This window comes from Anguilla rostrata, chromosome 6, assembly GCF_018555375.3.
Source record: "Anguilla rostrata isolate EN2019 chromosome 6, ASM1855537v3, whole genome shotgun sequence".
Taxonomy (NCBI): domain Eukaryota; kingdom Metazoa; phylum Chordata; class Actinopteri; order Anguilliformes; family Anguillidae; genus Anguilla; species Anguilla rostrata.
The window spans coordinates 34,918,973-34,946,119 of NC_057938.1; the positions used below are offsets into that span (position 1 = coordinate 34,918,973).

Here is a 27,147-nt window from a genome sequence, read left to right on the forward strand (position 1 = left end):
AAACTGTACACTATGATCTTGTTGTAGTTTCATATAAGTAATCCCATTTGTGCATTAATCTAATGGAAGATGATCATTCTGTGTTCAGTTACTGTATTCATACCCATTCTGACAAAGGACATAATCTTCAAATTCGCATGGGGTCCAATATGGCTGTGCTGTTGCTCTGTTAGCCAGCTTCATGATTCAATTCTTAGAACATAAATCCTTCATTCAAAACACTCCAAGGGATTTGGGTAAAATCACATTGCCCTCTTTCTTGTGCTTTAATACTCAGGACTATTGATCCTTTCTATACCAAGGGCAGTCTCAGTCAAACTATTAAAAATAAATCTTGTTTTTCAAACCCTCTAGTATTAGATGATTGTCTTAATTTAATGAGACAAAAAAAAGAAAGTTAAGGAAAAAGCTATTGGCCTTAGCTTCACTTCCGCAGGCAATAATCCACCAAAGCGATGGAGTGGCGATCTTGCTGCCTGTTCATGCACCATCTCTCTGAACTGGCTTCTGAAAGGGAGAGATAATGGGAGCAATGGTCTGAACAGAGATGTGTAGGTACCCCAGAGCAAAACCTCTTTGCTCTTGCCCAGGTCCTCTTACTCACCCCCTGCTGTGGCGAGATTTAGAGAAGAATTGCAGAAATGGCACGTACTCTCCCACAAGCACCCTACAACAAGTGCTTAAACCACAGCGATTTCTTTATGATATATTACTTTTGCTATTCATATCTCAAATTTCATTAGTATTAGCAATAATAGTAGCAGTAGCACTAGCAGTCATATTTGAATGCTACAGTATGTGTTATCCAGGAGACCTTATACATATGTTTACATTATTCATTTGTATAACTGGATCCTTTCTGAGGAAATTAAGGCATCATATACAACGATGCAACAGCACCCAGCCAGCAAATGTACAGTGCCCATTGGCTGTTCTCTATCATCCTGCCATTGTCTCTGCTAACATCAATCAACATTTTGCAAATTGGCAATGCAGTGATTCACTTTCAGACAGTTGAGGTGAGACAGCCAAGATGAAGGCTGGTTATTAAAAGAAAATGAAATTTTTTGTATGTGTGCGTGTGTATGTTTGTGTGTACATCTGGATGTTCATAGTGTTCCTCTTGACGTAAGCACATATCAGCTTCAGCACTCAGCACACATCTCTGATGCAAATCTGAGGTTGCATTTCTGAGGACTTCCTGACTTATGCAACAAAACATGTTTTTTGTTTAACAAAGGCCCTTCCTGTGTGGGGCTGGGAATGCATTCCTTGACATGTACTGCAATTTCCAGGATGTATTTCCCTTCTCCTTCCTCTTTGGGTGACGCAAAGGGGTGTCATTTTCTCCGACTCCGCATTACTGATGGGAATCTGATGAGACGGGTGTTCCGGAGTTTCCATTTGAAAGGTATTGAAAATAACTTTATTTAATTTTACTTTTAATTTTACTTTACTTAATTTTATTGTAGTGCTATTTTGTTAAAATTCTTTAATTGTTAAATAAATGTTTTGTTATCATATAAAATAATACATACTTTCCCCTTATTTTATATAAATCATGCCCTTTGAAACTGATCCTGTGACAGATTCCACATTATTCTCAAACTATTGGAGTTTAGATTGTAGTGGAAATAAGTGATTATGGGTACTGATTTTACAGGCCACTGAAATCAGTATAATATAACTTTGAAGGGAATCCAGAATAAGCTTCTTTAAGGAAAATTTAGAGAGAAAAATACAGAGAAGGTGCCTAGTCCGTGGTAATTACCATGAAGTGACAAGGCTTAAGGACAGCACTCTCCTAGGAATATTTCATTAAGTCAACGGAGGAAAAAAACTGATGCATTTTGGAGAAAACCTCTTTCATCAGAGTGAAAGGGCTTGATTTGCACAAAGCAACTTTGGTACACAATGATGAGAACTTAATATGGACCTTCAAGCATACTTTAATGCATCCAAGAATGCCACTGACACCTGTCAATTACTAATAGTGTCATTTGTGCTATGAACATCATTTTAGATTCAAAAACTATCACATGTAAATTCAGGTATGGAGTTTGTAATGCTGCTGTAATGTATATGATTGTAATGCATATGGGTGGATTGTTTATAATGTACATGAAATATCTGGTTTTCCTTTTTGAGAATACTTTTAGATACCCGAGTAAGATAAATGGTGCTGATAGGCAAAGCCAAAGTATTATAGTTCTCACATCTGGTATTGGCCCAGATACATGGAATTGGGATATCTAGGGATCTTGGGATATCACAAGTGAGTCTGAACAGTGTGGCAAGACAAAATCAACCGATTCTCAGTTTGACATAATTGGCTTTGGACTTCACCTTCCAGTAGCATCTATACCAAATGTATTGGACAATTTTGAGGGTTTCTTACCTGCAATTTTAAATTTTGGTTGGCTGCTCCCATACAGAGTACACACTGTATCAGCCAATTCATATACTATAAAGATCAGCAAATTGTATTTCTATATGCATAGAAAAATTGATGAAAAATCAATTTATGCACCCTGCTTTAACATTCTCTCGACGCGTTCCCAAGTGCACATTTCCATTACAATATGTTGTAGCCTTGTCGTAGTAAAGCTCAATCACATTGTTGTTGTACTACTTTGCCCAGTTCAATAGGTGGCACTGTTGGACTATAACACAGAACTCTCTCTATGGCATTAAAGGCTTGATCATTATTGGGAGACACATAAATACAGACAAGGTAAATATGTTTGATGTGCACAAACAGGGAATGCAAATTATGGATTCAAACTTAATGTGCAAGGACTCCTCAGAATAACAGTGGATATGACTTATGTCTAGAAAGGAAATGTGTTGTTTTCTTTAATCAACCATCAAATCAATACTTGTATATGCACCATAAATATAAAACAAATTCAATAATAGGCCACATGTTCAGAAACAGCTGGATTGATTTATCACCATCCTGCTTCTTCGAAATGATGGCAAAGATATGAAATGGTGATTTGAGAAACACACCAGTAGTCTCTGTATGGGACTGACAAAATTAATCAGTGACTGCAAATATCAAAAATGTGCTATGTGAGTGCTCTTCACTGAAACCAGAAAAACAATACATTTCTACACTTGCTTGGCAAACTGAACTGATGTTGAATCAGCACTGCAAATATGTGGAAGCTGTGACAACCATCAGTGTGCATGCTACTGATGTTTAATCACCGATAGCCTGCAGTGAACAAGAAATAATAAACTAATAGGCCAGCATGGTGACAGTAAGATAAAGTACTGACCAGGTTCTACCAGAGGACTGTAAGTTGATAACTGCATATATGGAAATCAAAAGAAGGTAATCTCATATAAGCAGTCCTACCTCCAACACGGTAGTGTATCTTGAAACAGTGGTATGGCATGCAGGCAATTTAATAGTTATATAATTAGGTTTGCTACTCAGAGACTGTGGGATTGATTCTTGCCTGGGGTGCTGCTGATGTACCTTTGAGTCAGGTATTTAACATGCATTGGTTCAGTTAATCATTTCTACATTGTATTCAGTATGTTTTGGCATGTACTTTAATGTTGCTTATGGATCTGGATTTTGAGAACTGACTGCACACTGTGCATTTGTTGGGAAACAGGGCCCACGACCAGAAGGTTGCAGGTGCAGGTCCTAATGTCATTAAACCCTTGAGCAGCAGACAATTTGCTGGTGCCTCAGTCTGAAGTATCATAAAATAAAATCAGGGAGCTCATGGAAAGAGATGAAGTAGTAGATCTGTGATGGTCTATGCTTAAGCGGAAGTGCTTAAGCATATATCCTGCTATTCGCATGGATAACCTGCAAAGTCAAAGGTTTCCTTTTTTAACTTTAAGCAAATATATACTAAAGCATCCAGTTTTTCTCCAAATATGCACAACCCTTATTGCATTGGGCAGAGCTGTGATTTGTTTTGTCACTGTATTATATAGTGTCAAGATACCTGCCGCAATTTCCCAGAGTGGTTTCCAGTTACCATATATATTCGTCATGGAAGCTGGCAGAGTGGAATAAGAAAATGTGTGGCCCACCAAATGTCTGTGTGCAGTGAATTGCATCATTAGCCAAGAAATGGAGGTACTGGTATAACAAAGCAGAGAACCAACTGCTCCATCTCATTTCGCAAGGCTCAGGTGGGAGCTTTATTGCTAGATCTGAATATTACTGTTATTGTGTACCTTAGAAGCACTGTGTAGCAGCAAGGCTGCACAACCGTGTACCTGGAGATCTACCATCCTGTAAGTTTTCACTCCAATCCTAAGAAAGCACATCTGATTCAACAGCTAGAGATCTTGTTGAGCTCTTAATTAGTAGAATCAGCTGTACCAAATTAGGGTTGAAATGCAAGCCTACTGGATGATAGATCTACTGGAAAAGGGTTGGGTAGCCCTGGTGTATCACAATGTTTTGCTTGGACAACACTTAAAAACCTTTATAACAACTCCCACAAGTTTGTCAACTCTGTGGAACTTGCTTGGCCAAATGCCACTTACCAGTGCCACAATGTGGGCACTGTAGGTGGGCATTGTATGCTGAGGCTGGTGGCATATGGTATGCTTTCAACATGTTGCTATCCAGGACAAAAGTAGCCACATTGTTAAAATCCATCAAGTTTAACAAGCAGATCTTGATGACATCAAAGAACAGTAATTTACTGCAGCATGATATACCCTGTCAGCAAAGACTTCTGTCAGGTTTTATGTCATTTATTGTACTTGCATAACAAATGAAATGAGTAAAACAAAATTGTCTGTGCCCTCATGCCATCAGTTGACACAAACAGTTACTTTATATTTTCAAGTGCATCAACAGCTGGCAAAACTGCAGATGACGTCTCTCTGCCACTCAAAGATAAGTGCCCTGCTGACAGATGATTCCCCTTGTTGTTGAGGTACATTTTTGATGTTTATTGCAAATGGAAATCTAATGTTGTTTTGTATGTATAGAGAGAGATACAATGCAGTTTATAAAGAATATATTGAATCGATCTGTGTGTCTATAAATACTTTTTTGTTTGACATTCCATTCTTATTTACTTTTCTTCCTCTCTGTTTGTTAGAAAAAATCATTACTTTATTCAGGGTCAAAATTAAACCCTAACTGTACGATAAATCTGGTCATTGTGCTAATCCAGTTCTTATGGGGACTGCTCAAAGATATTGCTTGTAATGCAGGTTTAAATTCCTGTGGGCCGCAATCACGTTTTAAGAAAAACCTTGTCTTCTTTATTTTTAATTATAATTTGTAGAACTCAGCTTGTTTATAGACTGTACTACTTTTTGAGTTTACCTTGTTATTTAAACAACGCAATACATATTTTGCACTTCAATTGCATTTCATTAATGGATAACATGTCCATCTTAGTCAACCCATATGTAGCATACACAATGATGCAATTGAGTAAAAAGGTGGTCTGGGTGGGTTAAAACCTAATTATTGATGTCTAAATCAGCACAGCACCAAATGTTTTTATTGATACATGTCCTTTTGTGCTGTCCAACCTATGAAAGGAATGAAAATGTCCAAAGCGGGCAGAGGCAAAAAAAAGAAAGAAAAAAAATCATTGACAAAGGGTAAAATGAGCAATTCCACTAGTGACCAGACAGGTTTGAGCTAACGTTGTCACCAAAACATGCCCCCAGACAAGTAAATGTGCAAGCTGGTAACTAGCTTTAACAGAATAAAAAAAGGTCTGAATGAACAGTGGAATCAGTTGCAAAGAACTATATTTCTTGCCAGCAATTGTCACCATAACAATGGTAGCTAGTGACCTATGACCCTTGACAACATTTCCCCAGAATTTTTTCTATGCCAGGGAATGATTGTCTGCATCTCACCCAGGACTTTCTCTTTAAATTATTGTCACACCTTTAAGAGCATTGTACCTTACTGTGGTTATTAGCTGAATACTGCCATTTGCCAGTATTCATAGAAGTCAGATGGGCAATTACCAGGAGTGCCATAAGGGGAGGGGGCAGGGAGAATTTGGACAATTTCAAGGGCCCTGACTGACAGGGGCCCTCATAAAATAATGGGGTGATGGGGCCCAATGTAAAGTCTTTTAACTGGGCCCAGAAACCCTGGTGGTGCCCCTGGAAAATAAAGGAATAAAAATCTTTTATTGAGAATGGTGGCCCCAAGATAGGATGTGTTCCTGTGTCATTTCATCAAAATATATACAGAGTCAGGATCCTTTGGTTCTGGATCCTTTAGCATAAAAATAGAAATGACCTTTACTTTGCTATCTACTTTTCTTGAAAATAGAGTTACTATACATAGGGTGGCAGTATATGGAAATATATTCAATATACATAGAATATGTAGAAAAAGATCTGCTCTGGTCTGAATACAAAGCAGGCTAATGCGAAACAAGCTTGGAAAAGTCCACCACTCTGCAGTAAAAATTTATTCTGAGCCTTTCTCAGTTGACAAAGGGTAACACCTAATAACTTCACCTCCTGAAGATAAAATGAGGCAGCTGGGACGAGAACTCCCACGATAACCGACTGTTTCGTTTAAGGACAAAAGAAGCCTGATAGATTCATGCAGACATAGGCGAACAGATTTATGTGGACACATTCACTCTATTGTGCATCAGGCAATTACAGAGGATTAGTCAATAACAAAAGGAAGCCACGGTAATATAGTTATGAAATGTTATGAACTGAGAAATGGAATACGACCGAGTTATGTCCAGTACCTCTTTAAGACACAAAGGAGAGAGACACAGGTCATTCATTTGCTACATGGCTCATGTAACAAATGAATGGCCTGTCATTTGCTCCAGCCTTTACTGCATAATCCAACAATACTCCCACTTTTCGCAGAAATATTTCTAATAGGGCCAATTGAAATACTGACACACTAAAGGTGATAAATGTTCCTTTATCTCCCAAAACAAGAGCTAAGGTGATCAAATCTGTAATGAGGAGGTGAGGTGTGGACCCACGTGCAGAAACTCTTGGTTAAAAAATGAAGCAGTGTTTTAATGAATAAAAATAAGCACAGGACCAAAATGCACATGGGTAAAAAGGATAGCTCAAAGGGTTGTTTGCAGCATGCCTTCAAATTGGACGCCAGCATGACAGGGGTGTCATGCACCCAAAACCTTTGAGGCGGCACAAACTCAAACAAATAAAATATTGGTTTATGTCCAGAATTCAAATATGTTTTTCTTCAACCAGTTGTTTCTCCTGTTCTATTCCTAAGAGTGACAATATTACACTTCCAACAGTAACAACACACAGCCGAAAACATACTACAGTAAATATTTCAACAACATATCATGCCAAATTATAGTTCTGTAAGTCTAGCAGAACAACAATTAAAATGTTTAGTTCACATTAATTAGCAAAGCCAGTGGAAAGGTAAGTGGATGTGTACTGTACATAGAATATACAGTGTGTATGTGTGTGTGAGAGAGAGAGAGAACCTAAAGTGGTTTAAGGGGAGAGTTTTATGTCTGTCTGCATGGCTCCAAAAGACAGCCCTCATTCTCTCTCAGTTCACTGATTATGTCCTCTCTGCTTCAATTGCAATGGCCATAAGGTTAGAAAAAAACAGAGAAAAAAGATGGAGCCAAGTGCAGCATCAGCATGCAACATCAGCAACTAACTACCTTCCTAAGCTAGCTAATATTAGCTTACTAGAAATAATGCAAAGTTGATAATAATTAGCTAGCAACTGAAGAAAACATTGCATGAAAACATGTTGTCACATGTAATTTCACAACACCGATCTGCAGGGCTTTTACTTTTACCCAAACCCAAACTTCTGTCGTATTGCAGTGAACTTTGCTTCATGTTATCGGCATCATTGATTGTTTTTAATAATGTTCTCATTTTTCATGTGTTCTCCATGACTGAAAAACTAGTTAATTCTAAAATTTTCCTGGTTTTCCAGGATGTATGGTAACCCGAAGTGAACCTTTTGGCTGAATGGACGTTAGAGGCCACCAAAAATTTTACCACCTTTGCAGAGTGACATGTCATACTCATCACTTCATGAACAACTCTGTCCCATTGAGGTGATATCTTATGACTGTTTTATTATCTCTGACGCCTACTGACTTATGGGAGGGACTAGCAACATGGGGGAAAGGGGATTAGGGGTTTACCATAGTATGTTCCATGCCTATTTTGGAGAATACTTTTGACTCAAAAGTCATCATGAATGTTACAAATGAATTTTAAAAAATGAGAGAGGCCAAAATAAAAAAAATTTGAGGGGGGGCACGTGTTAACAACGACAACATTATTGAATCCAAAACAGGAAGAGGTTAGTCCTATGCTGCCCTCTGGTGAGGAGCAGGGGTTATGACAAAATCTGCTTCACCAGAACAAAAAAATTTTTCCCCGTTGCGCATCGATGTGATGAAAAAGCTCAGGCGTAGAGCATGATGGGTGTGTGTTTACTCTCTGCGCTGTGAAAAAAAAGAAAAAAAAAAACCTGTTCGATCAAATGATCCATGCCAGATTTGAGAGAGAGGTGTGGCAAGGAGAGTTTCGAGTGGTGGGGGGAGGGTTATTAGAAGAGCAGTGGTTGATGGGTAGGCGTAGTTCCTGTCTGGGACGCGCAATGTGCGAGTAGAAAGACAGGGGAGGGGTGTAATAGGTCAAGCACCAGCACCTGCTGATAAAGGCACTATAATAAAACAGTGTGCTGACATATATCACATTGACAAAGCAAGAGCTTATCTGGGAACACAGGCCCTTCGAAATATGAGATATGAAAGTGCCAGCTGGGGGCTTACAAGAAGCCCTTTTCTGTTTCTGTGCACCCGGCGAGATGATATGCTTTGTGAGCAAGGTGTCACTTTGCAATAATAAGAAGAGGAAGAAGACTCAGAAAGAAAAAAAAGTCCACTTTATTCAGCGTTAATGAAGTCCCACACCTCTGATTTGACTTTCAGTACCGTTTTACTTGTCAATAGAACACATTTTTACAATGTGATCCTGTATTTGGACTGTATGGAAAAACAAGATTGAAGCACTGCAGAGTGGTGTTCTTGGGTACTGAGAAAAAACTGTATTTGTACCAGTTTTCTTAGCATGTGCTGTTGGATGAATGTGCCAGCCATTTTCACTGACACATTATCACCAAAGAACAACATAACTAAATCATTAAGACACTAATATTGAAACGATACTAGTGATTAATCAAACAAATTCGAGAACACACTAAGCCAGGCCCATTGCCAGTTGCATCTAAATGATACATATTACCAATGCTTCAACACTGCCACAATAGCACAAAGTCATTACTTTAATGCAGAAGTCATATTTCAGCAACATGACTCTAGGCAATGATTGATGCGTATTACCTTGCTCATGGCTCTTTCAGACATACTCAAAAGTTTGATATCTCGAGATTGTCACACAAAGTGCATCCTGAAGCTCAAAGAATTCCTTAGAAAAGACAAAGACCAGCTAATTCTGTGACTTGCTTGCCATGACAGTTTGATGGACCAGCCAGAAGAAGGGAGACAAGGGACAATAGGTGGAGATGAGGGAGAAAATGTTCACAAAGAAATAGCACCTTACCAGATCCATCCATGTTTTATTGCCCAAAACGAATCCTCTTTCCTCACTGTTGTGTCTTGAAGTGAAGTCCATTAGGGAAAAATGAACACATAAAGCAATGTAGAGATATAATAGAAATTTCATCAGTGGTGTCAGTGTTTCTGCAGAGCTGTGCCACTTTGATGGGTAGCCAGGATATGAGACTAAGCGCTTCCCATTTATTTCACTTGCCTGTGACTGCAGTGAAACATCTCACTGGATATACTGTATGTGTGTGTGTGTGTGTGCGCATGTGCATATATGTGTGGGTGTGTACATGTGTGTGCATGCATGTGTATATATGTGTGGGTGTGTGCATTTGTGAGTGTGTGTGTGTACTGTATCGTTGTGTAAAATAATACATGTTTTTTAATTGTTTCGTTCACTGTTTTTGTTGTTTTGTGGTTAATTGCTGTGTTTGTTTCCGTCTCCCCCTACAGGTGGAGATGAAGATGTCATTGTCCATTGGAGAAATATCTGGTTGAGAGATGCACTGGAAAGGCGATACATGCCACTGCCTGGCAACCCTCTCCAGGATACACATGGAGCTAAGGACACCAGTGACCATCGCCTGGCAACTGAGTGAAGGAGGCCTGTTATTTATTTATTTATTTTTTTCCCATTTTCTCCCCAATTTAGTCGTTATACCAATGCTCCTTGTGTATCACAGTCCTGGTCGAGGCGCTATCCTCTGTCGGTCTGGGGAGGGTGTAGACTACCACACAGCAGCCTCCGATACATGTGTAGTCACCAGCCGCTTCTTTTCACCTGACAGCGAGGAGTTTCACTGGGAGAGCGTAACGCGTGCGGAGGTTCACGCTATCTCCCCCAGATCCCCTCTCTGCTGAACAGGCGCCCCAACCAACCAGTAGGAGTCGCTAATGCAACAATCAGGACTCATACCATACGTAAGAACGTTGGACCAAGCCGGAAGTACCGCTGCCTGGTCTATGTGGTGGTAGGCAAGTGCTTATACCTCTACGCTACCTAGACGGCCGATGCCTGTTATTGATGAGGCTAAGGGCAGGGCAGCATAATTAAAACAAAGCAGGACTATATCTGCATCTTCTGGGAGTCTGATTAGTCTGCCACTTCTGAAGATTCTGACAACTCTGCGCTTTTCCTACAAGCCTGCTTGATCACTTGCCACTTCTGTTTAGCTATGGAAAATTATTTTGAAGACCGAGTACTGGTTGAAACAAGTTGTCAGAGATATTCATTTTTAAACTTTTGCAAGGGATTGGTGTTTCCGAGCATGTGTGTGTGTGCATGTGTGTGTTCCTGTGTGTGCATATTCCAGCCCCTCATTCGATCAGCGCTGCACTTTTGGCCATTCAGCCGCTGAGCTGTTCTGCATGCCCTCTTTTTTAAAGGAATGGAATCAACCAACTCACAGTTATAACAAAACAGTTGTTAAGACAAATCAACTCTCAGTTACAAGGATATTTTAAATACTTTAAATACTTCACAGTGCGGTTCTCTTGAGGCAGCAGGACAGGCCAGACACGGACCAGGAGAGGACAACCTCCTGAATTTGATGTGCAACCTCCAGAATTTAAAATACGAACTCTTGAATTTGTTGCACAACCTCTGGGATTTAATGTGCACCCTCCTGCATATTATGCCTTCGAGCACACCTACCTGAATAATGGAGGGGGCAGGTAGCCCTGACCCAGTGTTCTGTAAGGAAAGTGTAGCTCTTTTGTTTCTTTCTATTTTCCATGCATTGCTTTCAACATTCTCTTAGAACATATTTATCTTCAGAGAGGGCCACACTGCATAGGGAAATGCAATCCAAGTCCTTGCATATTCATGGCCCCAAATTAAGGACTCAGCAATAACTAAAAACGGCATCAAGAGCCATGCACAGTTAGATCAATCATTTGACGTGAGCGATCACCCTTCATGAAGCCGCAACAGTGAGTGATGGCGAGTATTCCCAAAATGCTGATTATAGGAAACAGCTTGTTTCCTGTTGCCATGGCAACATACCACTGATTGTGTTCCGGCCCAATGACCCATCAGTCTGCGTCCTTCCTGTGCCCAGGTGCAGGTGGTGGACCACAGTGTAGTATAATGCTTAGGGAACTGGACTCACAACTCCAAGGGTGTAGGCATGATTCCCAGGTGGAGCACCTATACAAGTACCCAACCCAAATTGCTTTGGTGAGTATCCAACTCGATAAATTGTTTGCATGTTAAAAGAATGTAAGCTGTTTAAGTCCACTTTAGATAAGTCTGGTCTGGTTTGTTTATAGGCTTATGTGTATGGGTTTATGTGCAGTCTCCTTGGATTTTTTTATTTTTAGTGTGGACTCTGTTTAGTGCCAGTGCAACAAATAGCTCCCCATGGCAGGGTTTTCTATTATTATTTTAAAGCACAGATAAAAGCTGTGTGGTGTCACTGGAAGCCTGGACTTACCAAGTGGCCCACAGGGCACATGACTGGCATGAAATGCAAATCCAGCCTTCGGACACTCTGCAGAGTGAAAAATATATCTCAAAAAGGGAGTATTGTGATCAGCATTGCTGATACGGTAGGGAGTGCGTGAGCAGTTGCATTAGTGATGATGTAGGGAGTAGGGAGTGAGGGAGCTATTTTGTTTAGTGGTGCTGTAGAAAGAAGGGAACAATGGAGCAGTTCCATGTGATCAGGGACCAATCAAATTGCTGACAGATTAGGTAATGCCCCTGATGTTAACGTGGCCTGCACCCGCTCCGCCAAGAGCAAGATTCACAGGCTGCTGTCAGACAATTTGGCAAAGTCAGATGGAGATCATAGTTAATGAATCCAGCATGGGATTTCTGAATGATATGAAGTGGTGGGAAGCTAAACACTTATGTAATTAGCATATAAATGAGACCAGTGTCAAGCCTGTGCAATTACAGAGGAACTGCCCCGAAATATGTGCTCTGCAAATATAGGATCATTTCCCTTCGAGGAGTAAATCTGTGCAAAGAAAATCGAAGTGCTCTAATATATTACATAGACTGTGATATTATTAATTCAAAGAAAATGAATATGTAAAAACTGACTAAAACTAAAAGGAAGACTGGGGTTTTGCTAATGCCAGAATAAACTGCAGCTTTCAGCTTTCAGAGCTTCCTGTAAGATTGCCAGGGTACCTTTATTTTATATGCCACTGTCATTTCCCCATGTATATTGTCTCAAACTGGGTTCAGAGTCTAGTGTCCACCTTTGATGATTTATTGTGACCGAATATGATCACATTATATGTTCATTTCACATATATTGACCCTGGAAACCGAAGGCATTCTAGTCACAGACCAGTCCCCATCCTCTAAACAGTTCTATCACTAACTGCTGCCAAATTTTATTCAACAGGTAACAACCTGGCATACCATCAGGCAGTCAGTCATCAAAACATAACCAATTACTGCAACCCAACTTCAATTCCACCATGCAGAACAGGTCCTGGAGGGCTGCATTGTCCACAGTTTTTTATGGCTTGCTTTCAACCTGCAGCCAATTAAAGACTTGAGAACAAGATTTATGGATTCTGTAACCAATCAACGACTTAAATGAATCACTGGTGCTGCACCATACTGAAAATATGCAGACACTATGGCCCTCCTAGCTGGTGTCACAATAGAAATAATGTAATCTAGTTCTGAAATTTTATGCACGTTTACAAGTTGCAAGGCAGAGCGGCATGGTGGTTGAGTGGGTAGCTCTGTAGCACGGTCCTTGGCTAAAATCCTGGCTTTTCTGTGAGGAGTTTGCATGTAATAAGCAAGGAATAAGCAGGTATAGATAATGGGTGGATGAAGTTGCCTTGACTAAACTGCTAACCTGCATGATAAATCTTCAATTGTGATAATTTATGTAAGCAGCTCTGTTTCAAATCTCAGGGCTTTGATCCAACTTTATTCAATGTTTAGTTATGAAATTAACAGTACATGGGCTGGATGAATACTTTCAATATATACAAAAATGACAATATATGTAACATACATGTAAAATAACAATTTTTTTTGAAAGATATTTTACATATTATAAATGATGCCATTTGCAAAATACACATACTGCCTTGGTTGTTTTGGACACTTTCACATGTTATAGCTATAGCTATGGCTTTACTTCATCTCTGAATGGAAATAATACAAAAAATAATAATAATTCAATGACATGATATGAAAAATAAAACAAAATGTTAAATAAGTAGATGCCAATAAAAAGTTAATGTGTGTGGACCTAAATGGCATCAGAATCCAGGCAAAAAAAAAATAAAGTGCTCTGGTCTTTTTATCAGAGAGAGTGACTAAAGAACAAACTCTCGTAATGAAGTAAAGAAAATATAAAGAACTGTAGAAAATAAATTTCCATCTGCCCGTGGCGCTGTAGCAGAATGTTTGTCAAATGACCGTTGCCTGTCAGTCTGACACACAGACAAATTACTCGGCACTTGGTATTCTGTTCAGGTGCTGTTTGTGCCACACATGGAAGCCTGATAGGTGCGAGTAACCACAGAAAGCAGAGTCTCCCCACAGATGATCACACCCTTCTTTCACTGATTAATGAGCTCAGGTGTCATTTGTTATCCTGGCACCTCAGTTAACGAACGGGAAGAGACATTAGCATATCAAAGCGGCTCATAATGCACCACATGAGACTCTCAAAACTGAAAGTTTTCAGTGTTTCAAAATGCTGCCCGTTTGTGAATTTGGCAGAGGCTGAACCAGCAGAACCAAGTGGCGACTGCACCAAATCAGGAAGCTAGAATTTCCCTGGTTTTCCAAGGTTGGCTCTATTAATCAGTCGTGATGCACTGAAAGACCTCAACTGTTGGCATGGTCTTGGTCAACTGATGCAAGATAATGTAACTCTTATGGATTACCGTTGGACATCAAGTGAAGACAGCAACTTTGGAAACCTTCTGACATCAGAGTCTAGACTGATGGGCAAAGGTGTGTGTGTGTGTACTGTGTAGGTTTCCTTTCAAATTATGTACAGGTTGTAAAATGTTTGTGATTCTCCAAAGAAAATACAAAATAAAATTCAATTAGCAAGTAACTGATTACAATATAAATTTTAAGTGCAAGGCTCTGTAGATTACAAATTCTAAGCTCAGGTGACAAGCCTTTTATATTGGCACAGCAACCATAAATAAGATGCAATAATAAGTTTTAATAACTTGTGTACAGTTCAACAAAATCTTTGTAGTTTTGTGAACCACATTTTATTACTCCATTCAAATAAAAAAAATCTAAATGACCAAATTCATGTAATTGCACTGGGTGTTGGATGGAGAGATTTTTGCCATGTCTTGCTTTTTTTTTTTTTTTACTCCACTAACAATTTCTTACTTTGGCCCAGTGTAAAATTCTTAGTTTCATGAACATGTGAAGTATGGTGTTGTAGTTGAATTTATAGTTGGGAGAACCAAAAGTTATTTTACAGTGCATGTGTACAGGTCCCCAGGCCTCATATACACTCATGGGTGCATGTCCAGAATTGCTGTCCACTAGCCAAACTCTACAGCTCTCATTTTCATCCCATAACCTGATAGGATTACTTCTGGCACTTCACAGCGTTGGTAGGAAAGCGCACTTTCTTGTCCTGTTAAATAGAGGGATCCCACATGTAATGGAAAACCTGGAAAATATTTTTGGTGCAATTATGGTTACATGGTATACCAGCATGAAAAAAAACTACTGAGGTATGAAAATTTAAAAACGGTACTATACCAGCATTTTGAAAAATGTGATACTTTATGAAAGCACTGGTGTGTGTGTGTGCTTGCACACAGGGTGTGTGTGATGCGTCTGTGCGGTAGTATTGTGGTAGTAGTGCTTGTAGTTAGTGCATGTTGCATGCTGTTGCATGCTGCTTCTGCTTGCTACTCTCTGCTTTCAGCTACTGCTGCCGGTTAGCCCTCTGTGCAGAGGGTGAGAAGAGGAGCCGAGTGCGTAAGTCTCCTTCTGCCGGCACATAGCCTCTCCATCGCCAAGACTCCTGCAGTGCCTCCTCGTGGCCACACATGGCAACTGGGTACCTTGCGGTCCCAGGCTAAACTGTAGGGGATCTCGGAGCAGCAGTGGGCCCCAGAGACAAGGCGCGCAGGCCCACCGGTGTGTGGACACGCCCTGGTGCCTCTCAACCACCCAGCTATGGGCAAATAGCATGGGCAGGTGGGGCTCAGACATGTATGGCAACCCATCTAGGAGAAGGTCACTCCAAACAAAAACCATGGGTGCTGCTCGCACCTGGCTCCGTACCGCATGCCACCTGAAGGTATCGGAGTAAAGGGCGGATAAGAGCTTATGCCTAAAACGGCCAGATCAGGGCTGAGAGGAATTGCGCCCCACAGCCCGTACATAGCATTTAAAGCCTAACAATGGAGAGTCCAGTTATTGAGAATCCTATACTTCCAGTGGCGGGAGTCCACAGGAATCACGCAGCAAATGGTGGTGCTGGTCCTCCCCCCGGTGGACAGCATGACGATGGGACCCCAAAGCCGAAAGGGAGGGTTCAGTCTGACTACAGCACACGGTCTAATGCACTCATGCGTTGCCGGAGACCATTCATTATGGGAACCTTTAATGCAAACACAGTGAGGGAAGAAGCGAAGTTGGTGGAGCTTGCACATTGTGCCGAAGAAAGGGGGAGTGGAGATCCTGGGAGTCCAGGAGCACAGGAGAGTACATGCTGATGATCCGATTGTGTATCGCACAGTGGAGGGATGCTCACTCATCACCTCATCTGCATGGCGAAACGAGGCCCAGGCTCCTACTGGTGGCGTGGGGCTAATGCTGAGTTCTCGGGCGCGTAAGGCTCTCCGTAGGGTTCACCATCACACCGAGATGATCATTATCGTGGATTTCGATAGCAACCCAGTTACAACCCTCATGGTCATGTACTCACCTACCAACGTAACACCAGTTGAGGAAGTAGAGAAGTTCTATGAGGATCTGTTTAGTGTGTTTAGTGTGTACTTTTAGTACACAATGGACAGTATGTGCAAACTACTCTCCATACTATTTTCCTAAGGTCCTGTGAAATTATTGTAAGACATCCCCCCTTATAATAAAAAAGCCCTGCTTCTTCCTCTCTGATTTATTGAACCTAGCACCAGGACCTCCTAAGTATTTACTTCATGAACAGTGTGCGCCCGAATACACACATAAAAAAAAAAAACAAGCAAAAAAAAAAACGCGGAAATAAGTATATCATATGGGGATTTTAAGTACACTACATTTAGAGAAAATGCTGCCTACTTATCAACTTTCTCATCCAATGTATTCAACAACTATACCCAATAGTAGGCAAGTGCGCTTGAGGTAGAGATTGTAAAGTAGCCTACTCCACATTTTTTTCTGAGAGAAACATTTTACCATTATAGTATGAACATTTTTACATATGAAAATGGGCAAAAATAAGTATCAGGTTTATCCGAGCACCACATTTTCCCAATGTAAATAAGAAATATTGTAATTTTTAATTACATTTTTAATGTAATGAAGTTTCTGGCACAGAGTCACAGAATGAGCAGTTAATGTTAGCATTTTTAGCAAACCAATTTTTATAAAATAATTTATTTTTCTAATGTTAATCCTTATTATTCCACTTAGGTTCAGAGTTACGTACGCATGCACGCTGACGCTCATGAACAAACGGGAAGCTCATCACGTGAGGTCAAAGGTAAATAGTTGATAAAATAAAAAAAAAAGAAAAAGAACAAAAAAGATGGCGGCCCACACGAAGAAGGCTTTCGAGATATTTGTCTCTAAAATACCATGGACTTTAGCGAGCAGTAAGTTTTTCCCCACATTGTTAAGAGCCCTCTATCAATAATAATACATTAGTGACATCAGCTTTTTTTGACGGGTTCCTTGTTTTCTTGGTAAAAATGTACAACTGTTAAACGTGTCAGCTTGTTAGCTAGCCAGCCTGCAGGTCAGTTTAATGACATGATGCTCGGGTCTGTGCTGCTAAGTCGTATAATGTCAGTAATATCCAATGTCCAAAGCAAGGCACTTGATTAGCTATGAATGAATGTTTTGTGATTGTCCAGAATGGTTAAAATGTGCACTAGGCTAATAGTTGGCATTGACCATCGCAAGCTACATCGTGTTGCTACTGTAGCTAGCTTCACTTAAGGAGATTGCCATGCCTCCTAATTTGACTTTGCATAGGCTAGGTCAGATAGTAATGTTTACTGTGCGAACTGGACTCTTAATGTGTTCATGGCCATTAATAACTTACAAAATGAGTGTTGTACCTTATCGGACTTTTGTTTTGAAGTTCTTCCAATGATCTTCGGTATGCACTTATTGCACGTTGCTTTAGATAAAAGCGTCTGCCAAATAAATGTAATGAGAGCAAGAGGTTAACGGGCTTTACACCCCGCATTTCAAACTTAACGGTAGTGTAAAACTCTGCACACGGGGGTGGTGACAGGACTTTGAAATAGCAGCTAGTAAACTCCATTCGGCATTTTACCACAGCGCTATCTATTTATGTTGGTAACACTAACTAATTTCAGTAATAGTAAGTTTACTTTTTTCTCCAGAGGAAATGAGGGAGTACTTCGGGCAGTTCGGTCAAGTCAGAAAATGCGTATTCCCATTTGTAAGTACCCGGCTGTTTCAACCGTTCTGCGTTCTAATGATGCAGCGTGTGGTTTGCCTAGCATTCATTGTTGTCCATCACAGGACCGAGAGACTGGTTTCCATCGAGGGTTTTGCCGGGTTGTCTACGGAACCGAGGAAGGTCTGCAGAACGCACTCCAGAAAGAGGCGCACATTGTAGAAGGCTCGCGGGTAAGTTAATGTTGGCAGTTGACAAATTCATTTAATCACAGAACAATAAGATATGTAGTATCGAATTTGTTGCTCGTGTCTTTCCAGCTTCACGTACAACTGAACAGAACGGCCCCAAGACGGAGTCGGGAGAGGGATGACAGCTGAACCGCTTTGTTCTAAATATGCTTGTGTTGTAAAACATTAACCTGAAATAAATTATGCTCTGGAAAATTTCATTTGTATTGGTGTGTAATAATTTACTTTCCTTCATTTCATTGTGATTACAACTATTCCCAGTATAGCAAATAATAATAAAAAAATAAATAATAAAGCCTATTTTAATGCATTCTGATACCTATTCTCAGTCGTTATCATGCAGGATTATAACTGGTCCATTTCGTATGGATATACAGCTGTCCATAAAAACCATATGACTCCCCACATTTACAATATTTTTGCTCTGGGCATTGCACCACATTTTAGTTCCTTATTCTAATGTTTTGGAGTCAGTGACTGGAGTGCAGTGATTTTGTTTTAAGGTGTGTATTACGTTTGATTTTATGGAATGTTTAGTATGTATGTGTTACGTTTGATTTTATGGAATGTTTAGCAGGTGCAGTAGCTTAAGTCTACAGAACTTGCTGATGTTTCATGGACAGAACAGCAGGTAAGGTAATGTTGGCAGTGTGGCATTGAAGTCTGAGGGAAAGAAGTTGTCTGCTTGTCGGGCAGTTGTGGCCAAAAGTGCGAAATCCTCTTGTGATGCCCATGTATTGGTTTGAAATGTTAGACAAAAGAGACAAACTCCAAATCGGCTGTCTGGAGATATAAATCTAGTACCTGAGCAGGCAGTTTTGTCGGGAGCAGTCTGGCTAAAACTTTATAGAGAGATGATATGGTTGGTATTTCCTTTATTTTGGCAGTTACCTTTAGCTTAAGAACAAATTAATGGTGCCTCCTGTCTCATGGTCCATTAACCTGGGGTAGAATCCTCAGCTGTTGTTCTGCATGAGGATTTCCTTTTCTGAATAAAGTGCAAGTTTTATTTCTTTTGCACATGACTTACCTTCCTTCTGTCTCTAGAAATTACAGTTGCATTCTATATGCAGATGATTTTCTGATATTTCCAACTGTAAATTCCCTTCACAAATGGCTTTATTTAAACCACTTATCTTTACATGCAAAAAAGATGTTTCCATCTTGATTATATAAAAGAAAAGATTTGAACATAATTGAAATACAAGTATTTAGGTATAGTATTGGATTCACACTTCACATATAAACGACACATTAACAAACTTAAACAAACACCAGAAGTAATATGTTTTTACTACTTTTCTTCATACCATTGTTCTATTTTCAATATCCTACTGTGTCCTACGTTGGACTCCCACTACCAAAGATGCTGTGAAACCCAGAATTAAACCATATAATAGAGCATTTAAAGCAGTCAAAGCTCCCCATGCACACTCTTCACAAAACTGCTCTCCAAATTGAGAATGATTTCACATTTGATATCTTGTACATTTATGGCCCTAAAACTCTTACTATTATCTACTCCAAAACAATAAACTCCCTCCAGCAGTCGGCAACCTTTCACCACGTTGCTTTACAACTGGACAGTCGCGTGTAACAAGATCCTCTAGCATCATGCAAAATTCTCTACCTCAGTACAAAAATAGTTATGGTCGCAAATCCTTTTTTTTTACAATTATAAAAAAATTCTGGAACACCATTACTTTGCCCATCAAAACAACTACCACTCTTAGATCCTTCAGATAAAACTTCAAACTGACCAAAAATGTGACTACTAAACAACGGTGCATAGAAACTGAAAAAAACTTTCACATTTAGTCTTTATACTTTCTAATTCTTCATACTTCCAAACTATACATCCTTTTATTTTCCATTTTATGATTTTTCCTCTATTTCTACCTTTTAAACTCTTAATAAGCACTTTTACCCTTTTCTACATTTTTCTTTCCTTTTATATTTTACTACATATTTTATTACAGCAGGACAGGAAATCCACTGGAAAACAGTTGTATAATTGATTTTGGCCTAAGTTCTTAAAAAACTATTGCGTACTACTGTGTATTGGATTTCCTGGTGAAATAAATGAAATGAAATGAAAAGGATGTTGAAAATGAAAGTTGGCTGTGCATGTCCTTGTTGGCTTAGCCTTGGTGCTATCATGCTCTTGGAAAGATGGTGGATACTTAAGTTCTTTTTATGTTTCAGTTTTTGTTCCTTGTAATACTGACTGTACTGGGTCACGTGATGGCCAGACTAAGTAGTGGTGTTTGGTTGCTTGGCCGAATCAGCACTTGGCTCTGCTTGAAGAGCTGCTGCTTCTGGAATTCACTGGAGAGCCTTGAGTTGGGTAGGCCCAGAGTCCCTGTCCTGATCTCTGTACAGCCTGGACTTGAGGCATACCCTGTCGGGAAGATGTGGTCATTCCCAATACCGTATTCCAGCATTCCTACCTAGAGCAGGATATTAATTCAGACCAAAGGATAGGGTAATCAAATTATGTCTAGGAAATGGTGATCAGATGCAGAATGTTTTAATTTATTGCAAAATCATAGAAATTATGGGAGGAAAAGAAAAAAGGAAATTGGAATGACATAGTGCAGGCTCTGAAACAGAACATCCTCCTACAGGATGTCATTTTCTTCTTCTTCTTTCGGCTGTTCCCGTTAGGGGTCGCCACAGCGGATCATCCGTTTCCATCTCTTCCTGTCCTCTGCATCTTCCTCTGTTGCACCAACCACCTGCATGTCCTCCCTCACCATGTCCATGAACCTCCTCTTTGGCCTTCCTCTTTTCCTCCTGCCTGGCAGCTCCATCTCCAGCATCCTTCTCCCAATATACCCAGCATCTCTCCTCCGCACATGTCCAAACCATCTCTCACTTTGTCTCCAAACCGTCTAACCTGAGCTGTCCCTCTAATATACTCATTCCTAATCTTGTCCAGCCTCGTCACTCGTCCAGCCAATGAAAATCTTAGCATCTTCAACTCTGCCACCTCCAGCTCTGTCTCCTGTCTTTTCGTCAGTGCCACCGTCTCCAAACCATACAACATAGCTGGTCTTACTACCCTCTTGTAAACCTTCCCTTTCACTCTTGCTGGTACCCTTCTGTCGCAGATCACTCCTGACACTCTTCTCCACCCGCTCCACCCTGCCAGTACTCTCTTCTTCACCTCTCTTCCGCACTCCCCATTACTTTGAACAGTTGACCCCAAGTATTTAAACTCATCCACCTTCGCTACCTCTACGCCTTGCATCCTCACCATTCATTTTGAACCAGGCAATTCCATTGAGGCAATTCATCCCACCAGAACACCAGGTAATAAACCCAAATCTCCACGGCGATTAAGCTCGACCAAGCCCAGGTGATCCCTTCCTCCCCATGAATGATTGACTGCAGTGTTAAAATTGCAACTTTTGTCCCCCTTTAGGGACTGACAAGTTTGAACTAGTGTACGAGGCTGATCGATTTTAAACACCAGGAAAAGAATTCCTGCTGGCATTCAATTACAAATTTGATGAATGGACACCAACAGAAACTCAGAAATATGCTTCTTTCATTATCTTTAAAGAATCGATCGTTCATTAGACAAAGGTGTTAATTACTTACGGAAGTGCTCATTTTTAGCCATAGTTTGGGTTGATTTGCATATTATCCAGCATTTCTCTTCATTACTCTTGAATGCACACACACACACACACACACACACACACAGGCCACTCTATTAGGTACAGTACATTAATGCAAATAGCCTGCTCCTCCAAACAGCAAATTATATGGCTGAAACTCAATATGCACACATGGTGATGTTACTTTTTTGTTCAACCAAACATTAGAATGGGCAAGATGCATGATCAAACTGGCTTTGAGCATGGTATTTTGCTGGTGCCAGACATGGTGGTTCCAGAATCTCAGAAATAGCTGCCCTCCTGGGATTTTCAAGCACTACAGTCTATCGAGATAAACAAAAAACATCCAGTGAGCTGCAGTTCTGTTCTGAATTTTGAGTAAAAATTGTTTTTTAATGAGAGAGGTCACAGGATTATTGGCAGCATCTGGTATATAAACACACACATTACATTACAGGAATTTAGCAGATGCTCTTATCAAGAGCGACTTTCACAACGTTTTACATAGCATACATTAATACCACTGGATATTTACTGTTAAGTGCCATGCTTAAGGGTAGAACAGCAGTGTCCTACCTGGGAATCAAACCTGTGATTATATATAGTACTCCAGCACATTGCTTTTGAAATAGAACAATGGGTATGAGGTTGAAGTGCAGACTGTCAGGTTAACAATCAATTACAGCAGTAAAGTACACATTAAAATGAATAACAGTGATAATATGAATACAGTGGCAGCCTGGGACAACCCTTCCTCCTTTCCTTCATAATTTATCTCATCTGAAGTGACTCCTGATTGACTATATGTTTTCTGCCACAATATTTCACCAATCTATGCTCTATAGGTCAGGTAAAGGAAGGAATTAAGGATGTGACACATAGCCATTATATTCAGGTCATGCAGGGTAACAAATTGTGAGTATAAATAAGGTTTAAGAATGCTCCTTCCCTACGGATCAGGATCTACTCTATTATTAACATTTGGAATGCACGGTTGTTGTTGTTGTAGTCAGTGATGCATGCTGGTCCCCATGTAATGAGGAATGCTTAATTTTGTCACTCATCTACATAGTCCTTGATGATTGCACCATCTGTGGGAAATGTATAAACTGTTAGAGTTGATTAAATTTGCAGTGTGTGAGTCTTCCCTTTATCCAAAGTGGCACAGTAAGTCTATTTGAGGTCTGTGATTTAAATGGTAAATGACTGCATATCATACGCTTATCCAAGCGCTTTACAATTGATGCTCTATTCGCCAGAGCAGTTAGGTAGTGTCTTGTGGACCGACATGCAGGACGGGTTTGAACCGCAACTCGACTGCCAGACAAGCTTACTCTGAGCTTATGCTATTGCGTTATCCGTCATACGTTATTGCCTGGTAATGCCTTTCTGTCAATCAAGTACGATACCAGAAAATCTGTCAGACCTAACATTTTAAAGTAATATTTATGTTAATGATGCGAACCTTATACAGCTTGTGTGTACGTGGGAGCAGTTGGGTTCATCATCATGAATGCCAGCCTTTAATCTCTCCAACCTTTTGATTCTGTCATTTAAAACTCAGTTGGTGGCCCTGTACCCTGTGGAGTACAATTTTAACATCATATTATGGAAATGCACCTTCAACAGGCGGAGCCAGTAACTGATGGGCATGAAGTTCAGAGTGGCTGTCATTGTAATATTCTTTATCTAGAGAAGCAGAGCTCTACAGCTGGTGGGGCTGAACAGTGCTTCAGCCTTTTGTTAGCCCCGTAACCCCAAGGGTCATGTTGGTTCATTGTTGCAACTGTTCCATCCATGAAAAGAGAAAAGAGAAAAGAGAAGACACTTTCCATTATCCTTCTACCACCAGGAACCCACATTCCAGCATTCATATCTATGATACTCGTTTCACTCCACAAGTGAAACCAGTATCTTTTTTTTCTGGGTACAGTTCCTTTATGAAAGCAGTGACATTTCTATGAATAACACAAAAACTATTTGATCATAAAAAGGTGTGATCTCATTGTTTTCTTCCATACCAGTGGCTGTAAAAATGGCAATTTGTTTAACTTTGCTATGAAAGTTCAAAATGAGAGTGCTCTAAACAATAATCAAAGAATGTCATTAACAGAATTAAAGATTTATTCTCAGATACAAAAGACAAAGGGCAGTAATCTCCTGTGTATCTCTCCTGTAAATAATGTAATGGTGTTGATTTCTCCTGTTCACTTGTTCAATTAACTGTGAATGATTTTTGTTCTGACTGTTGATTTTGACAGTTATTTTCTACAAAAAAAAAAAGAAAAAAAAAACTTTGCCAACTTATCGCCACTGAAATCAGATTTTTGTTTTGAAGCATTATATCTGCATATAGGACCAATGCGGATGCTTTTGGAAGGGGCAAGCATGTGAATGTGATTGGTTCAGATCCTGTTGACATTTATTTTAAATGAGAAAACCTTGTAACCTTGAATATCTGCTTGGATAGTTGATATTTCAGACATGGCAGAAAGACACATTATTCATGTGAGCTGCTAAAAGGAGGAATCAGGTATGCATGGTTGAGAAGGAGAACTTTACATGAACCCAAGCTTTTTTAGATTCCTCGTCTATCGTGTTACTGTCTTGCACATACTGTACATAACTGAGTTATGTAAATTATGAACTAATAACCCCAACAGTGGAATTAAATTTACCTTAAGGAGTTCAAAAAAGTTCTAAATACATTTGTAACCTTGAATCTCTTTCTGGCACCCTGAGACATTCACTGTTTAGCAAACACTGTTTGACACAGTTCAGCTATTTAATGCTGCTGGTTGATGAGTTCACCAAACTGTTTGTTTCTTTTTCTTGAGAGTCAGGCCAAATATAGAATGAATACAGCCTGCAGTTTTTCTATAGTTGATTTCTTTCCTCACCCCACCATTTTTCACTCGACCCAGTTCTAGGCTGTAGAAGTGCCCTTTCTCTCATTCTTTCTTTTCCAATCTCTTACCCCACTAGACCCCCTCATCCCATCTATATTTGTTAACCAGAGACAGATGGTAATTAATGATTCTGCCCTCTGTTTCCCAGGTTGGTTGGAGTGGACCCACTATGTAGAGCTGGATGTCAGATTTTGAAGAAGGTGTCATTTCTCAATGTGATTAATGCCAAAAGTTACTGAAGAGATGAAAATCTTTTTCTTTGTAAAGTACCCTTTCAGATGTATTTTAAAACCTTAAAAATATTCTATATTGAATAATAATTTGTTTAATATGGTTTTTACACAAATACATTTTTCAATAAACTGAAAATGGCTTAGTAGCATTTCTACACTTGTCTATGTATATGCAATTTGACGTTTGCTGCTGTGGTCCCGAGATACATAGTAGGCATGGCATCCGTTTTCAAAATCAACATCGGCATGAGGTTCTAGAAGAAGGAATCTGTAAAATTTGCACTACAAACATGGATTCCCTCTATGCCGCCGGGTACATTCATCATACGATTTTTATTAACAATGGAGTTACGTAACAAGTGGAATGAAGTTCCTACCTCAACAAACCAACTGTCACAACCTCATTAACTAGCAAATTTGTATTTGTATCTGTATTTGCTCAAACAACAAAATTGTTTGTATTTATATTTGTATTTGGATAAAATCAGAATTTGGTGTGACGTAAACCGAAAGTGGATGTAGTTTAACATGGAAGCTCTATGAAATACCAGATTTTTACCATTAATTATTATAAACTGAAATAATGCTTAACTTTTCATAATAGAAAAACAATAGTTTGTCATCTTCATTATGAACTACTGTATGCAATGAACCCCTAATGAAATTTAACTATTATGCTTTTCTCAAACTTCTCCAAGTTGTAATTGTGTGAAGACAAGCTCCTGCACATGAGCTGGTAGCAGTCTAGAGTGATGGGGAAACACAACACCCCATGCTATACTTAAAATTTGCTTGGAGAAAAATTTCCTTGGGGGGCAGGTCAGATATTTTACAGTCACATGAGACAGTGCTGGGTGTGTCATTAGCCAACAACCTGTGTTTGTAATGTTTTAACTTTAGAAAGGCAGCATTTTTTACTACATGCTACCACTAAGCTGAGGGTCAGCAGCATCACACGTATCCAGAATTAGGCTACAGCATCGATTTCTGCACCAGCAGCAACCTAATTTCATAAAGATCACAAAACCATACCACAAAACTATTTTCTTGAAATAAAGGACACAACTGAATCAATTTCAATGTTTGTATTTCTAAATGATATTGATTTTGTTATATAGACTAGGAGAAAATATATCAACACATATTGCAGGAACACAAAGAAAAGCACTAAAATGTATATGACAAAAAAAAAAAAATGGAAAAGAAATACAAAGTGCAATATTTTTAAAAAGTTATTTCTTTGGTCATTCAGCACATTCCTCCCTCCCTTCTTTTTGGAGTGTGCTTTAACATAACCACGGTAAACGTGCTGCTTTAGTGGTTTGCTGAGACCGCACGCACACAAATTGGTTTGTTCAATGTGTCAGTTTCAGTGAAAAACCGAAAATATGATGATGGCATTATCTCCATGGAGTTCTAAGCCTAGTCCACAATTATTCATCTCTTTGGTGACCAGTTCTGCGCAAATATCAATTTGCATAGTAAAAGACTTATGCATCCTGTTAACTCTCCACAGTTAATTCTTATTCAGTGGATACATTTCTGAAGACCCCGGGTCATCAAAGAATATATAAAAAAAAATTCATAGTAGCATTAAAACCTTTAATTTTTACTTTTGTATAGATACTGGATACATTTACTGACAAGGAACACACAAATAGACACACACACATGCACACAGGCACGCACGCGCACACACACACACACACACACACACACAGGCAAACACATATAGTGAGCTCAATAGTGTTTGGAACAAAGAGATTGCATTCAAACTATTCACATGTGATTAAAGTGCACATTCTCAGCTTTTATTTAAGGGTATTTTTATACACTTTGGTTTTACCATGCAGAAATTACAGCAATTTTAACACATGAAAGTAGTCATGTTTAATACTTAGGTGCATATCCTTCGCATGCAATGACTGTTTGAAGTGTGACATAGACTTCCATAGACTTCACCAGGTGCTGAGTATCTTTGGTGATGCT

At 39.6% G+C, this 27,147-nt stretch overlaps 1 protein-coding gene and 1 long non-coding RNA gene across 2 annotated transcripts; both read left to right on the forward strand.

Annotated features, from left to right (window-relative positions):
- Positions 1-1,246: 1,246 nt before the first annotated feature.
- Positions 1,247-14,583, forward strand: LOC135257008 (uncharacterized). Its single transcript, XR_010330569.1, has 3 exons — positions 1,247-1,411; positions 4,830-4,919; positions 10,029-14,583. It is a non-coding gene; the product is annotated as an uncharacterized LOC135257008 (long non-coding RNA).
- Positions 14,584-17,187: 2,604 nt separating this feature from the next.
- On the forward strand, positions 17,188-18,590 carry slirp (SRA stem-loop interacting RNA binding protein). Its single transcript, XM_064339340.1, has 4 exons — positions 17,188-17,363; positions 18,123-18,181; positions 18,265-18,372; positions 18,460-18,590. The coding sequence occupies exons 1-4, from the start codon at positions 17,297-17,299 to the stop codon at positions 18,517-18,519; spliced, it is 294 nt and encodes a 97-aa protein (XP_064195410.1). The 5' UTR covers positions 17,188-17,296; the 3' UTR covers positions 18,520-18,590.
- The last annotated feature ends 8,557 nt before the right edge of the window (positions 18,591-27,147 follow it).

Bases quoted from the DNA above. Each gene is read 5' to 3' on its own strand.
- slirp (XM_064339340.1), top strand. From the start codon at position 17,297: ATGGCGGCCCACACGAAGAAGGCTTTCGAGATATTTGTCTCTAAAATA. The intron at 17,364-18,122 runs GTAAGTTTTTCC...TTTTTTCTCCAG, and splicing joins ACCATGGACTTTAGCGAGCA to AGGAAATGAGGGAGTACTTC. The intron at 18,182-18,264 runs GTAAGTACCCGG...TGTCCATCACAG, and splicing joins GAAAATGCGTATTCCCATTT to GACCGAGAGACTGGTTTCCA.